Source organism: Primulina huaijiensis, chromosome 2 (genome assembly GCF_012295235.1).
Source record: "Primulina huaijiensis isolate GDHJ02 chromosome 2, ASM1229523v2, whole genome shotgun sequence".
In the NCBI taxonomy this organism is placed as follows: Eukaryota; Viridiplantae; Streptophyta; class Magnoliopsida; order Lamiales; family Gesneriaceae; genus Primulina; species Primulina huaijiensis.
Genome location: NC_133307.1, coordinates 21,082,805 through 21,096,983, shown reverse-complemented (window position 1 = coordinate 21,096,983; position 14,179 = coordinate 21,082,805). Strand labels below are relative to the sequence as shown.

Here is a 14,179-nt window from a genome sequence, read left to right as displayed (position 1 = left end):
AAAGAAATCAAATTTTATAGCTTCGAAACAATAGTGTTAGCTTATAATGTTCATTCAAATCTCTGGCCAAAGATTAAGGTCTAAACATGAGAATTCATGCACGGTGATCTAGAAAACGTTTAACTTCCAAGTGGAGATCAAACTAGGCTGTTCATTAAAAGAATTTAATCTCTTTAATACGAGGTAATCAGTTGAATTGGTATTTTGCTAGGTCTCAAGTCACCGATTGGATAATTTTTACAAGAACAGTAAAACGAAAGGAGTGTGAAATACATGACTGAAATACAAGTTCACAAAATAAATCTAAAGATTGCATATATCAAAGCTAGAATAGAATGGAAGAACATGTTTTATTACTTGATATTCTATCAATTCAACACACACTCTCATAATGCCAACATACACCAATAACACTATAAACATGAAAGATAATGTCTTTCAGGAGTGAAACACATCTGGTTTATGAACTTGCTCAACAATCTCAATATATTTTATTTTTACGAGATCAAGATGGTAGAATATCGATTACAAATTCAACTCATGCATACAAATCTATACCCCAAAATTTGGCAGGTTGATTGGTTCGATAGCCGCGATCCACACTCTTGATCAGTTCCATGTCTTCTTTGGCAATCTCGAAGTCGAATACTTGAAAATTCTCTTCCAATCTATCAGGTTTTGATGATTTAGGTATGACAACTGTGTGTCTTTGAATACCCCAACGAAGAGCAATCTGAGCCACGGTCTTATTATACTTCTTGGCAAGACCCTGATATATAGAAGCAGAATTGAGAAGTTATTAAATCAACTGGTGGATAAAAACGAGTTGTGCAATGTTAAAATAAGGTAAAGTATAGATAGAAGTACTTTAAGAACTGAGTCGTCCAAACATGATACCGAACCAAACAATTCGGTGTTAGCTGCAGCGCCTCCAAGAGGGGTGTGCGCTGTAACACAGACACCGTGTTTCTGGCAGAACTTAACAAGAGAATCTCGTTGGAAGTAAGGATGTGTTTCAATCTGATTCACTGCAGGCTTCAATTTGGCATAGGCTAAGAAGTCTCGTGTTAGATATATGTCATAGTTGCTGCACAAATGATGATCAAAGGCATTGCAACAAAATGTTTGATTACAAAAGTAAATATAACGTTAACGTGATATTTACATTTTAGGATTTACTCATATAAATAAAGGGCAACGAAATTTTAATTAGATAGACATTTTCTGTTCATTGCCATGGTGCAAATTTTCCCAGAATTCCACTACGCTGGGAGATTTCCTATGCATTTATTAGTGGATGGGAACCATAAATCAGCAGAAGATCAGAGACACTTCTACAAATCATTATGACAGAAGTAATTGCTAAAAAATAATAAATCTTCTGAGATCGTGGACTATATGTTTGTATTTCCTTGAACATCAGCAGATAATTATTTATTAAACAATAGTTTTTTTTTATTTCTATTAGTTCATAAAAATTCACAAGGGGAAAAAACTTGGCATAAATTTTAATCATTGAATTTCCATCATTGCCCGGATTATGTCTATTGGTACAGAGTAACTTAAAAAAAGCACAACTTTTTAGTACATAAAAAAATTGTGATACTATTGAATTTGGTTACTGCTCCGCTAACATTACCATATCATGTCAAAAATAGATGAAAACGACATATTTTGTTGAAGAAATTCGTTACTTCCTAAAGATTAGCCTTAAACCAACTAAAGACAGACATCATGGAAAAGGATTATATCAGACTTACCTGATCCCAATGCTCCGCACTAAACCCATCGATACTAAATCTTCCATGGCATGCCATGTGGTCTCCAATGACACTGTGGTATCTATGTCCAACACACCATCCTCTCCCAAAGCACTATCAGTCGTGCCAACTCCTGCATCAATGCCAGTACGGGGATGAAAAAGCACTCGGTGATAAACTAAATGTAAAAAGGTTTAACAGCTTGCAATGCATCACAAAAACCAACAACTTCAAACAGTTGTAATCACAATGAACACATCCTTCCAAGCACCGCCTATTTCTTCGATTAAAACTGAATGCAAGAGCTAATCTGTGAATATCTAGCCAAATATAACAAAAATCCAACCACGCTACAAATACAGACAGTGGATACAGTATCACAGATGCAAAACATACCCGTATGCCTAATAGCAACGGGGAAATGAACAAGGTACAAATCTAGATACTCTAGGCGTAATTTCTTAAGGCTGTCCTTGCAGGCCTCAATGACATGGCCATGATCCGAATTCCAAAGCTGCAAGCAATTACACAAGTTTTTGATTTACGCCAATTTCAAGAAGGCTATGTATGGAATGATCATAAATGGAGTTCCACGGTGACTAGCCTTGGTAGTTATGAAAAGATCCTCCCTCTTCACAAGTCCTTGATGAAAAGCTTCGGCAAGTGCATTCCCAACTTCTGCTTCATTTTTGTAGTCCGCTGCGATCAGGTACCGACAATAAAAGATATTAATTTAATGAAATCGTGAAAGGAAAAGTACAACATGATTTGGGAGCTAATCGAATGAATCCAAAGGAATAGTGAAGTAATCACAGAAGGTGAATGATGTCCATTCATAACAAATTTCTCATGTTTCAGTACAAAGATTAAATACATCAGTCCAAAAAAAAAAAAATTCCGACAGTTAGAATTTTTTCCCCAAAAACTTAAAGCATCGTATGCACCACTCCAGACTACACCATTAATTAATCTTGAAAAATTATGGGCAGTTGAATACTTACTTTTCAACTGACTCGAACTAAAATAAATCTTCAAAAATATTAAAAACAGGTCAGTCACAGCAATTGGTGGATAACTGGATCAAGATACCATAAAAGGCTATGTTTTTTGCCAAGCTCAAAAATCCACCCACCAAAATGAAGATTAAGGAGTTGAAGGTGCAAAACCCAAATCGAAACCAACTAAAGGACAGATTCCTAGTGTATACACAAAAAATAACATCACAACATACCAGCACAATCAAAGTGACGGTAACCAGTCTTAATAGCACGGAACAGCAGATTCTTTATGTCCTTCTCCTCCATACGCCAGACGCCTAGTCCGATAATCGGCATTTTGAAGCCACTGTTCAACGTAATCACCATTTTCACAGAGCTTCGTTTCCTTTCTATATGCTTAACTTGGTTTTAGTGAAGAAACTGGTTGGGGTCATTTATGGCATGTCGTTTGTTTTGCCTTCGATCCAATTTTCGTTATTGTTTAGTATGGGCCAGTCCAGTATCGTTTGGGTCAAATGGTCCTTTCCTTGGACCAAAATGGCCCGTTTGTGGTGTTCAGTTCACGAAGATGATAGTGGCATGATTGCTTTTTTTTTTTTAACGAAATAAGAATTTCATTAAAAATTGTAAAAAGTATGTGTTATAGATACACTGATCATCTCCAAGAGATAAACAAATGACGTGTTAGTTTTTAAGTTGAAGAGAAGTGAGCGTTCTGCCTTCTCTGTGAAGGACAAATTTCTATCAAATATAAACATGCTCAACTAGGGATGTAATCGAGTCGAGCCGAGCCGAGCCGAGCCGAACTCTTGAATGTTTGAGCTTGGCTCGTTTATAATCGAGCCGAGCTCGAGCTTTATTTAACGAATATATGCATGGCTCACGAGCTTATTCAAACCTTTATCGAGCCTAAACAAACTTAATAAATATGAATTATACATTTAAAATTTCATTAAATTAATTAAAAAGTAAATTATATATTTAAAGAAAATAAATTATTCTTATTTAAATTTGTAAATTTATTATAATAAATAAATTTAATAGATTTTTCTATATATTTCATAAACAATATACAAAATCAATAAAATAAATATCAAAATTATTCTTATTTTCATCTAAAAGATTACTCATGAACTTACCAACGAACATGTTCACGAGCTAACAAGCCGAATACTGTCAAGCTTGAGTTTGGTTTGTTTATCTTAACGAGCCTCATTAAACGAGCTCAAACGAGCTTTTATCGAATCGAGTTTCGAATAGCTCACAAACGGTTTGGTTCATTTACATCCCTATGCTCAACTGACTCCGACCTATCAGGCCGGTTCTCATGGTTTAAATCAAGTGCTGTGCTTGAGAATAGTAGCAATAATGTATCGGTCAAGAACCTGAAAAATTAAATATTGAAAAGGAGTGTTCTTTCTATTGTTGTTGTTTCTTTATTTATTAGAGTAGGAGTTCAACAAACCAACTTAAAGTTTAGGCTTTATTAATTCTTATGTTACAAACGGTCTTTATTTTAATAATATTTTATTTTATATGAATATTCATATAAATGCATAGATAAATACTTTAAATATGATTTGTTATGATATTGTCGTACATATGATGATGATCATGAAACAAATTTAAAAGTTCCTGCATATTTTAAAAATAATCCTAGACGATTCAACTGCATAAAATAAATATAAAGGTCACTTGAGCTCGAGACTAGCATTTGTGATGTTGTATAGCACATTTCATTGGTACAGACATGAAGATGTTCGATCATACATTATAAGTGCTCATATGATTACTCTCTCTTGGATTTTTCAAGTACTTATCATTTATCGAATGAATAAATTTGCGGTTATGGTTGTACAACATTAGTCCTTACAATTCGTGTTGAGCAATAATAAGTTTCGGAGTTTGACAATCCAATCAGTAATCGAATTGAAAACCCGAACACAACAGTGATCGAAATGATAGCACATAACTGATCTTAGAACTGAAGAAGACTTATCAGACTGAAATAGACTAAGTAGAACTGAAGTAAATAAACTAAAGTTCTCAAAAATATAAGTAAGTCTTAAAACTGATGATTCGGAGATTGACAAATTGATCGATATCAGAACTGAATGAGTTATTCGCAGAACTGATATAAGCAGAACTAAAATACTCAAAACGATGTTAATAGAGCGTTCAGACTGAAAGGACATAAATTAGAACTGATTACCAATTATAAGACCAGCTGAACTGATCAGTCGATCAGTTTGACTCCTGATCAGTTGGTCACGTCATTAGTTGCAGTTTGAATCTCAGTAGACAAACTGACATTTCGTACCTGAGCAGAACAGTCGACGCATAACAGTCTGATACATCGTACTGCCGTCAGAAGGATGTCTGCATAAACAAAAAGACGACTCAAGACTATAAATAGTTGAGTATTTCATTTGTGGAACATATATAACAAGAGACGATTTTAAGCGAATATAAGTTACACAACTACTCAAAGAACGATCTAGATAATATTCTAAATTAAGATTGTATATGATCTAAATAAGATTCTAAATAAAATTGTAGATGATACATGTAGATTTATTAAGTCTAGATTCTAGACTAAATAAATACATAATATCAAAAATTGATATTATGATCAAATCTTATAGTGAGAATCATATTATGATTCTACCTTATCCATGCTATTTATTAATATGAGATAACATTGATGCTAAACATTTTTTCTTTCCTTTTTCAATCAAAATTCGGCCACCTTCTTGTTTTGAACAAGAAAATTCATCCACCACCTGTCACCATCACAACACTGCCATGTCTTCGTCACAGCCGCTGCACTTGGGGAAATCATCGCATTAAAAAAACATGCACGAATTGTTGCAAATAGAGTATAAATTTAGGGAAAAACTTGTGTGAGACGGTCTCACGGGTCGTATTTCGTGAGATGGATATCTTATTTTGGTCATCCATGAAAAAATATTACTTTTTATACTAAGAGTAATATTTTTTATTGTGAATATCGGTGGGGTTGACTCGTCTCACAGATAAAAATTCGTGAGACCGTCTCACAAGAGACATACTCATATATTTATCAATTTAATGTACTTTTGTGAAAGCATCGAGTATTTAATGTCTGTATATTAGGTGCATATTTTATACATAGTATCAAATTTATGTTCCTTAATTTCATATATTATGATTTTAAATTCAATTTTCAATCTAGAAAAGTGTTTTGAGATGTTCCCTTAAACCAGTACCGAGACTGGTCTCATTTATATCTAATTTCAATGAAATTTTACCTACAACACCTCGGACCAGTACCTTAACGACATTCTACGAATACCCAGATTGATCGACAACATATCAAATTGTATAAATATTCTACTATTTTCAAATTCTATGATAAAATGCATCATGTATTGTATGAATACCATATATCCAATTTGTCAATTTTACTACTCAAATATCATATAAACAACTTTTCAATATGTAAACTCAATTTTGCTGGAAGAACTTGGACTTGTATTGGTCATTTAATAAACCTACTACTGAGATCAAACATATATTACTCAATAGACAAGAACACATATTACCCAAACATCACATTGCACAGATAAGTAACACTAAACACAAAGATATATTATCGAAGTGCTTAACATCTTCTACAAACACAATAATCTACAATCCACGCTATTAAGTCAATGACATCAAGTCAACATAAACCACAAATATAACTATAAATTCTCAGCAAACGACAACATATAAGAAACTTAGTCCATAACCAGACAAAATCTGTTATAAAACAAACTACAAAAGCATAAGTTCCAACCATCGGAGATTTTTTTCTAATCATCGGAGAAAAACAAATTAACTTTTGGTATAACAATAATAATTTTATAAAGTGAAAAAAAATGAGAATAAAATATTTTACTTTTGATGATTCTTGGTTGACATTATAATTGAATTGTATCATAAATATTAGGTATACAAATACATACATTTGAGTTGGTATATAACACAATAATCTTGTGTCCCTGTAATTTTCTTAGCTAAAAGCTAATAATTTGTATATATTTTAAAGCATATAAAACTTGAAACTTCAAACACTATGATGTATTTTATGTTTTTTGCTAAATATCATATTATTAATGTGATATTCATACACAAATAAAAATGGGGATGAAAATTGTTGCAGTAATTATCCTGAAATACAATGTGAGGTAGAATAATAACACCATGATCTTGTGTTGCTCCGCGAGATTGACCTACCCTGTCAACGAGAATAACCTCACACTTTCATTCCAAAAAAGAATTACGCAATTAGGACATGCGATTATGTTAGTCGTAATCGCTATTATGTTAGTCCTAGATTATGCATATGAACCGCATTAATTAATCAAACATAAATGGTTCTGCCCTAGAGAGGCCCTGTACATCTTTGGACTCGAACAGGAAAGGAGGATAGAAAACAGGATTAGATTCCAAGTTGCTCCCGAGAAACTGAGTAAATCCCGAGCATCATCAGTTAGCGAGGGTTCATCTAGCCCAGCCAAGATTCATCTAGCTTGACCAGGGTCCTCTCTCCCGACCAGGGTTCAGGTCATCCGACCAGTATGTGTTACCATGCATCATTAGCATAACAATAAGTGCCTAGAACAAGACAAGACCAGTATGGATCACCATGCATCATTAGCATGACAATCAGTGCCTATGACATGACCAGAACAGTATAGGTCGACATACCTATTGATATAGAACAGGGCATGAGCAGCAGCTGTCAGAGAACATGGCATGGGCATATGTCTAGTAAGGAAAAGTGTATATGCACTATAATCGATGTCATTTTCTCCTCTATAAATATTCAGGTTTGCTTATTTGGGAAAGATATATTGAATTCTAGTGTATTCAATAAATTCTATTTCTATTTAGTAAACCTTGTACTGACTTAAGAGTCGAATTGGCCAGGCCTGAAACCCTTCTGGCGCCCACTGACATTTTGTTGTTGAGTGTCCGCAGATCGTTTGACCCAAGCTCATCTTACCCTGTCAAAGGTACTCTCAGGTCAGACCACCCGGAAGACCAGACCAGACCACCCGGGGTCATCCCACTAGCCAGGCTAGACCACTCGGGAGACCAAGTCAGACCACCGACTAACAAGGTCCATCCATATATCCATCAGGCCAGGTCAGTTCAGACCACCTGGGGCCATCCCACCAAATCAGGCAAGACCAGACCTCCCAAGGTCATCCGATCAAATCAGACCAGACCACCCGAGCTCATCCCATCAGGTCAGGCCGGACTCATCCCATCATGTCAAAATCTTCACAGGGAAAGTACACATCTCTGCTCGGTAGATTGCCCACCTAACTCACTCAATCTACTTGCCTTCATCATTGGCGCCGTCTGTGAGAAATCAGATATATAAACGTAGATACGATTTCCATTAAAATAAGCTTGACCAGATTGACACTCATATTTTAACTAATGGCTCTTCATTTGGGCTCAAATTTCGGCAGCTATTTCTAGATTGGCATGGAATGACATTTGGCTATGTACTCAGTAGCGTGCAACTATATTGGTTACTTAATTCAGCTCAACTAAGAAATCTCACTCTACCATAAATGAATTCGGATTCAGTAATTCCAGATTAGTTATTTGATTTTTAATTAAACTAACATAGTATGATAAGTAGGAAAGTTAAAAATCCGATATATATGAGGCACGGGCACCTTATTCAAAGTCCGGGAGACACGAGGTCCTGCCACCTTATCTAATTCCAGGAGACATGAGGCCTTACCTTATTCAAAGTCTGGGAGACATGAAGCCTTGACACCTTATCTAAGACCGGGAGACATGAGGTCCCGGAAACTTATTCAAAGTTCGGGAGATATGAGGCTCCAACACCTTATCTAAGTGGGGAGACATAAGGCTCTGGCATCTTATTCAAAGTCCGGGAGATATGAGACCCTGACATCTTATCTAAGTCCAAGAGACATGAGGCCCCGACATCTTATCAAAGTGCGAGAGGCATCAAGATCCGGTTACTTTTCAACACTTAGAAAATGAATATTTTCATCGATAGCTAAACAAGTATAGTGGAGGAGCTGAGGCAAAATGTCACCTCACATCGTCATCAAAGAAAGATTCAATGGCCTTGTACAGATTGGAGAAGCCTTCCATGTTCGCAGGGATAATGTCATCCTCTTCAAATTGCTATTTTTTATTTGTACGAGTCAATCTGAAAGTAAGAATTAACTATCTTTCCGACGGAGTCCAAGCATGACTAATCGGGACAGCGAGTATGAATCTAGTCCGATTATTTAAGGAGAGAGTGGTGGTACCCTAGAAAGGCCCTGGTCATCCTTGGACTCGGGCAGGAAAGGAGGACCAAAAGCAGGATCAGATTCCAAGTTGCTCCTGGGAAATTGAGTAGAGCCCGGGCATCATTAGTTAGCCAAGGTTCATCTAGCAAGGCCATGGTTCATCTAGCCCAGCCAAGATTCACCTAGCTCAACCAGGGTCCTCTCGCCCGACCAGTATGGATTTTCATGCATCATTAGCATGACGATCAGTGCCCATGACAAGACCAGACCAGTATGGGCCACCATGCATCATTAGCATGACAATCAGTACCCATGAAAAGACCAGAATAGTATGAGTCGCCATGCCTATTGACAGAGGACAGGGCATGGGCAGTCGTCAGAGGACATAGTTTGGGCATATGTCTAATCAGGAACATTGTATATGCACTATAATCGAGGTCATCTTCTCCCCTTATGAATAACCAAGTTTGCTCATTTGGGAAAGATATATTGCATTCTAGTGCATTCAATAAATTATCTCTCTACTTAGTGAACATTGTACTGATTTATGCGTTAGAGTAGCCATACCGGAAACTCTTCTTGCGTCCCACTGACGTTTTGTTGTTGAGCGTGTGCAGATCGTCTGACCCAAGCTCATGTTACCCTGTCAAGGGTACTCACACACCAAACCACCCTGGAGACCAGGTCAGACCGCCCGAGGTCATCACATCAGCCAGGCTAGACCACTTGGGAGATCAGATCAGACTACCCGGGGTCATCCCACCAAGGCAGGCCAGACCACCCGGGATCATCCATTAGGCCAGGCCAGACCACCTAGGATCATCTCACCAAATCATGTCAGACCACCCGAGCTCATCCCTTTAGGCCAACCCAGGTCATCCCATAAGGCCAAAACTTTCACAGAGAAAGTACACATCTTTGTTCGCTAGATTGCCCACCCAACTCACCTAATTTACATGGGCATCACTAATAAAAAAATGAAGACCGTCTTCCAAAATTCTCGGTTACACCATCTTCCACTAAATTATTTGGGTAAAAAAATTGGTCGCAGATGTAAGCTCACGTCGTGCGAAATAGAGATGACAATTTTCTCCACAGATTCAGAGTCATCACATTGTGCGAGGTAGGGATGGCAATTTTCTCCACATATTCGAAACCCGCGGAAAAAAACCCGTAAAGGGGATGGGATTTTTGCTTTTTTCGGGTTCAGAGATTTTTTTGAATCAACGTAATATTTCAAGACGTGTATGAGAATATTATCTCCATCTCCGAACCTACCCAAAAATAATATTATTAATAATATAATGATATTAATTTTTTGAAAATATTAATAACAATATAGATATTAATATTATCATTAATAATAATTGTAATTTCGGGACGGGATAATAAGTTCGGGTTCGGGGCCCTGTCCCGTCCCATCCCGTCCCATTAATATTTTTGGAAAGAGAATGGGAGCGGTAATGTGGATGGGGATTTGATTCTCGCGGGTTCTGATTTGGGGAGTCTTCGAACCAAAAAAGGGAATCGAGACAGGTATGGATTGGAGATGCTATTGCTATTGCCATTGCCATCGTCATCGTCATCCCTAGTACGAGGAAAGATTTTGTCGTCTTAAAAGAACAGATAGTATGTCTACATTACCATGAACCCCGAGAGATTGATGGATGCTAGCCCTCGGAGTCAACTTCCATAAAAAAAATAGAACTCACATGATCTTCAGTGCAGCTACATCAACATGGTTTTGATATTGCAACATCAGTAAACTCATAAGCGAGTAGTCATAATTATAGATCAAATAAAATTTAAAAATAAATATAAAACAATAAGAAGCAAAATCATAAAATTAAATTAAATCTTACCCAACGATCTCTCAAGAAATGATATCAATTAAGAACGAAGAATTGTGAAAAGGAATCTCGAAAATACATTTTAAAAATGGAATTTTCAGGCGGGTAAGACAAAGCATTGTAGTTCTTTTGACTAAATCAAAAACCCATAAGATCACTCAGCTTTTCTTGTGTGAAATTGATTACTTGTGAGACGGAGAAATTTGTAGTAAACAAATCATTTTCTGGGGAGTAGATTTTTTGTGAGACGGTCTCACGAATCTTTATTTGTAAGACGAGTCAATCATACTGATATTCACAATGAAAAGTAATACTCTTAACATAAAAAGTAATATTTTTTCATGGATGACCCAAATAAGAGATTTCAGAAAATATTATCCGTGAGACCGTCTCATATAAGTTTTTGCCTTTTTTAGGGAGGCCAGAACAAATAAATGAGTGGGTGAGAAGAAATTTCCCCTGTGGACTGATAGCAAATTTATGTTCTTTTATCAAATATAATTCTTTTGCTCATTAAATTTCAGCTTTAAAAGAGTGCAAAATAATTACTTTAATTTGATTTGAGAGTGTAATCTGTCAAAAAATTAATTTTATATTTTAGGGAAAAAAACACAAAATCTGGACCGTTAATTTCATCAGCATCCATCACACATTACTGCAACACCCCGTGGTATATAAGCCGTTCCTTGCGTTCAACGGACGCCATAAAATCTTGACGAAACATTTGGCGACGTACGCAGTAGAGAAAAACAGGAAAGCGGCATGGCGGCGGTAGTGAGCGCGTGGGCTAAACCCGGTGGGTGGGCCTTGGATTCCGAGCAGAACGAGGCGGGGCTCCTTCAGCAGCACAATCAAGATGTTTCCAGCAATAAAGGGGCCGATACGGTGGATTTTCCTTCCCTTGCCACCGCCGCGTCCACGCAGACCAAAAAGAAGAAACCCCAGACCCTATCCCTTCAAGAATTCTCCGCATATGGTGCTGCTAAGACGACGAAATCCGAGGCTTCCAAGGGCTTCACTCCTGATGAACTCTTGTTGCTCCCAACGGGGCCGCGTCAGCGTTCTTCAGAAGAGCTCGAGCAGAACAAGCTCGGGGGTGGATTCAGATCTTACGGCGGCTACAGGGATGAGCAGCCGCGCCGACAGGGAAGCTTCAATCGGGATCAGAGCCGTGAATATGAGCCATCTAGGGCTGACGAGAGTGATAGTTGGGCAACAGGAAAGAAATCATCTCTGAATAATGGATTCGAGAGGAAGGAAAGAGGTGGTTTTTTCACGGATTCACTGTCTCGAGCGGATGATTCCGATAACTGGGCTGCAAACAAGAGTTTTGTTCCATCGGAGACGAGGAGGTATGAGAAAAGAGGAAGCTTTGGATCAGATTCGAGTAATTGGGGGGAGGGAAGGAAGGCTGGCGGAGCATTCGATAGTTTGCGGGAAAGAAGAGGGGTTTCTGAATCGAATGGTGTCGATTCCGAGTCATGGGGGCGTAAACGAGAGGAGGAGAGTATTGGAGGTGGTGGTAGGCCGAGGTTGAATTTGAAGCCAAGAACACTACCAATGGATGACGGGGAGAAGGGTTCTGGGATTAAGATTGATGCAAAACCCAAGGGGAATAATCCCTTCGGAGAGGCGAGGCCGAGGGAGGAGGTGTTAAAGGAATTGGGACAGGATGTGAATGAAATTGAGGAGAAGCTCGAATCCACGAAGATCAAGGGTGTTGCAGCTGATGATGATAAGGAGAAGGGCTTTTGGAGTGGAAAGGGGAGAGAGACGGCTTGGAGAAAGCCGGAGTCTGTTGATTCTCGACCGGAAAGGTTGGTGGTGCATTTGGTCATGAATTTACTTTAATTTTTTCGTTTTTCATTACAAATTTACTTTAATTCTGGATAGTATTAAGATGTTAGATGGTGCAATTGATTCTTTTGTCTTATTTTGGGATATTGATTAATAGCTTGATTGAAACAGTTAAATAATCAGATTTTCGAATTTTGGTATTGCTGATTGAAAGCTTTTGCAGTGTTTTTTATCTGTGCGCTCGCTTTTCTGTAAATAATGGGATTTTGGTCATGTTAAGTTGATTTACTTGTTTGTGTTTTCTTGGTTATGATTGGTGTTTCAATATGTTTAGTGCTAGTGTCTGTGTGTGTGTGGGTGGGGTTAGGTCCTGTCAGGTCTCCTTTGGCGCAAGCATTTATCAGCACCACGGCTTAGAAGACATTTGAGTGAGCGATGTGTAGAACTCCGTTATCTACAAAATTTTCTTGTCTTGGGTTTTTTATTGCTGGGGTTAGTGGTTCCATTGTTATTGTTTGTATTCTCATAGCAGGAATGAGACTCTTCTCCATTTCATCCTGGATTAACTATGCTCCATACTCTCACGGATGTAGGTTTATAGGAACAATCGTACAACTCAATGCATGAAGTTATTACTCTCAACTAGCCATTATGGTTTGATTAAAGTTACCCCTAGCTAATGAAACAAAGGAGCGGTGATCGGCATATTGTCATATCTGCATATTGTTCTTGTTTATTGATCTTATCGGTGCATCGGTACTGGATTTTCTTTGATTCTTGTTGTCCACATATTTGGATGATTCCGAAATAATTCAAAAATAAGTTGTCCTCGTCAATATGCAAGAAATATCATAGCTGGCTTCGAAATGGACATCACGGATTTTCGACGAAAATAGGCGATTTTTGTGATATCATCTTGAACTTTGTACGCATTTTGTCTACCTTAAAATATTTACTCATAAACTATCGTCCATTGACATTAGTACTGTTTATGTAGAGATGAAAAATCTGCAAATGGAGCTACTGAGAAATCTGAAAATGAACATGCTGAAGGAGAAGACGCTCGGATGTTCTGAGCCAGCGGGTGTCACGCCAGAAGAAAGCATTCAGATATGGTATAATATTTGAATCTGTGAGCTTTTTATATTTTAAATTTTTTTGGGTGTCCTATTGTTGGATGTAATTGCAAGACACGTCATAACATCAATTTTGGTAAGAGACGAATAGATTTTTAGTGTTTTATTGTTCTTTACACTGTTTAGATTTGATCTGCTTCAGTTCAAATTGTGTTCTTTATTGATTTTGAGTCTGGGCTGTTGTGTATGTTGTTCAGAATTCATACAAATTGTAAATTGAATTTTCACCCATAATACTTGAATTTCACCCCTGAAATTGTTGCTGATTATAATTGTAATTATGACTCCTTAAAACTGCTGTAGAAATTCTTGTTTGGAGGGAAA

General features: G+C 37.4%; 2 protein-coding genes across 2 annotated transcripts; one reads left to right on the top strand and one right to left on the bottom strand.

The window, feature by feature from the left end:
• Positions 1-389: 389 nt before the first annotated feature.
• LOC140969048 (NADP-dependent D-sorbitol-6-phosphate dehydrogenase-like) lies at positions 390-3,164 on the bottom strand. Its single transcript, XM_073430261.1, has 6 exons — positions 2,992-3,164; positions 2,365-2,459; positions 2,157-2,274; positions 1,761-1,893; positions 868-1,087; positions 390-769 (listed from the first exon to the last, which is right to left on the bottom strand). Exons 1-6 carry the CDS (start codon positions 3,122-3,124, stop codon positions 539-541), a joined length of 930 nt encoding a protein of 309 aa, XP_073286362.1. The 5' UTR covers positions 3,125-3,164; the 3' UTR covers positions 390-538.
• Positions 3,165-11,598: 8,434 nt separating this feature from the next.
• On the top strand, positions 11,599-14,042 carry LOC140969038 (eukaryotic translation initiation factor 4B3-like). Its single transcript, XM_073430255.1, has 2 exons — positions 11,599-12,739; positions 13,717-14,042. The coding sequence occupies exons 1-2, from the start codon at positions 11,685-11,687 to the stop codon at positions 13,793-13,795; spliced, it is 1,134 nt and encodes a 377-aa protein (XP_073286356.1). The 5' UTR covers positions 11,599-11,684; the 3' UTR covers positions 13,796-14,042.
• Positions 14,043-14,179: the final 137 nt, after the last annotated feature.

Bases quoted from the DNA above. Each gene is read 5' to 3' on its own strand.
- LOC140969048 (XM_073430261.1), bottom strand. From the start codon at position 3,124: ATGGTGATTACGTTGAACAGTGGCTTCAAAATGCCGATTATCGGACTA. The intron at 1,894-2,156 runs GTATGTTTTGCA...GCATTGATGCAG, and splicing joins CGTTGCTATTAGGCATACGG to GAGTTGGCACGACTGATAGT. The intron at 770-867 runs GTACTTCTATCT...TCTATATATCAG, and splicing joins TGGACGACTCAGTTCTTAAA to GGTCTTGCCAAGAAGTATAA.
- LOC140969038 (XM_073430255.1), top strand. From the start codon at position 11,685: ATGGCGGCGGTAGTGAGCGCGTGGGCTAAACCCGGTGGGTGGGCCTTG. The intron at 12,740-13,716 runs GTTGGTGGTGCA...CTGTTTATGTAG, and splicing joins GTTGATTCTCGACCGGAAAG to AGATGAAAAATCTGCAAATG.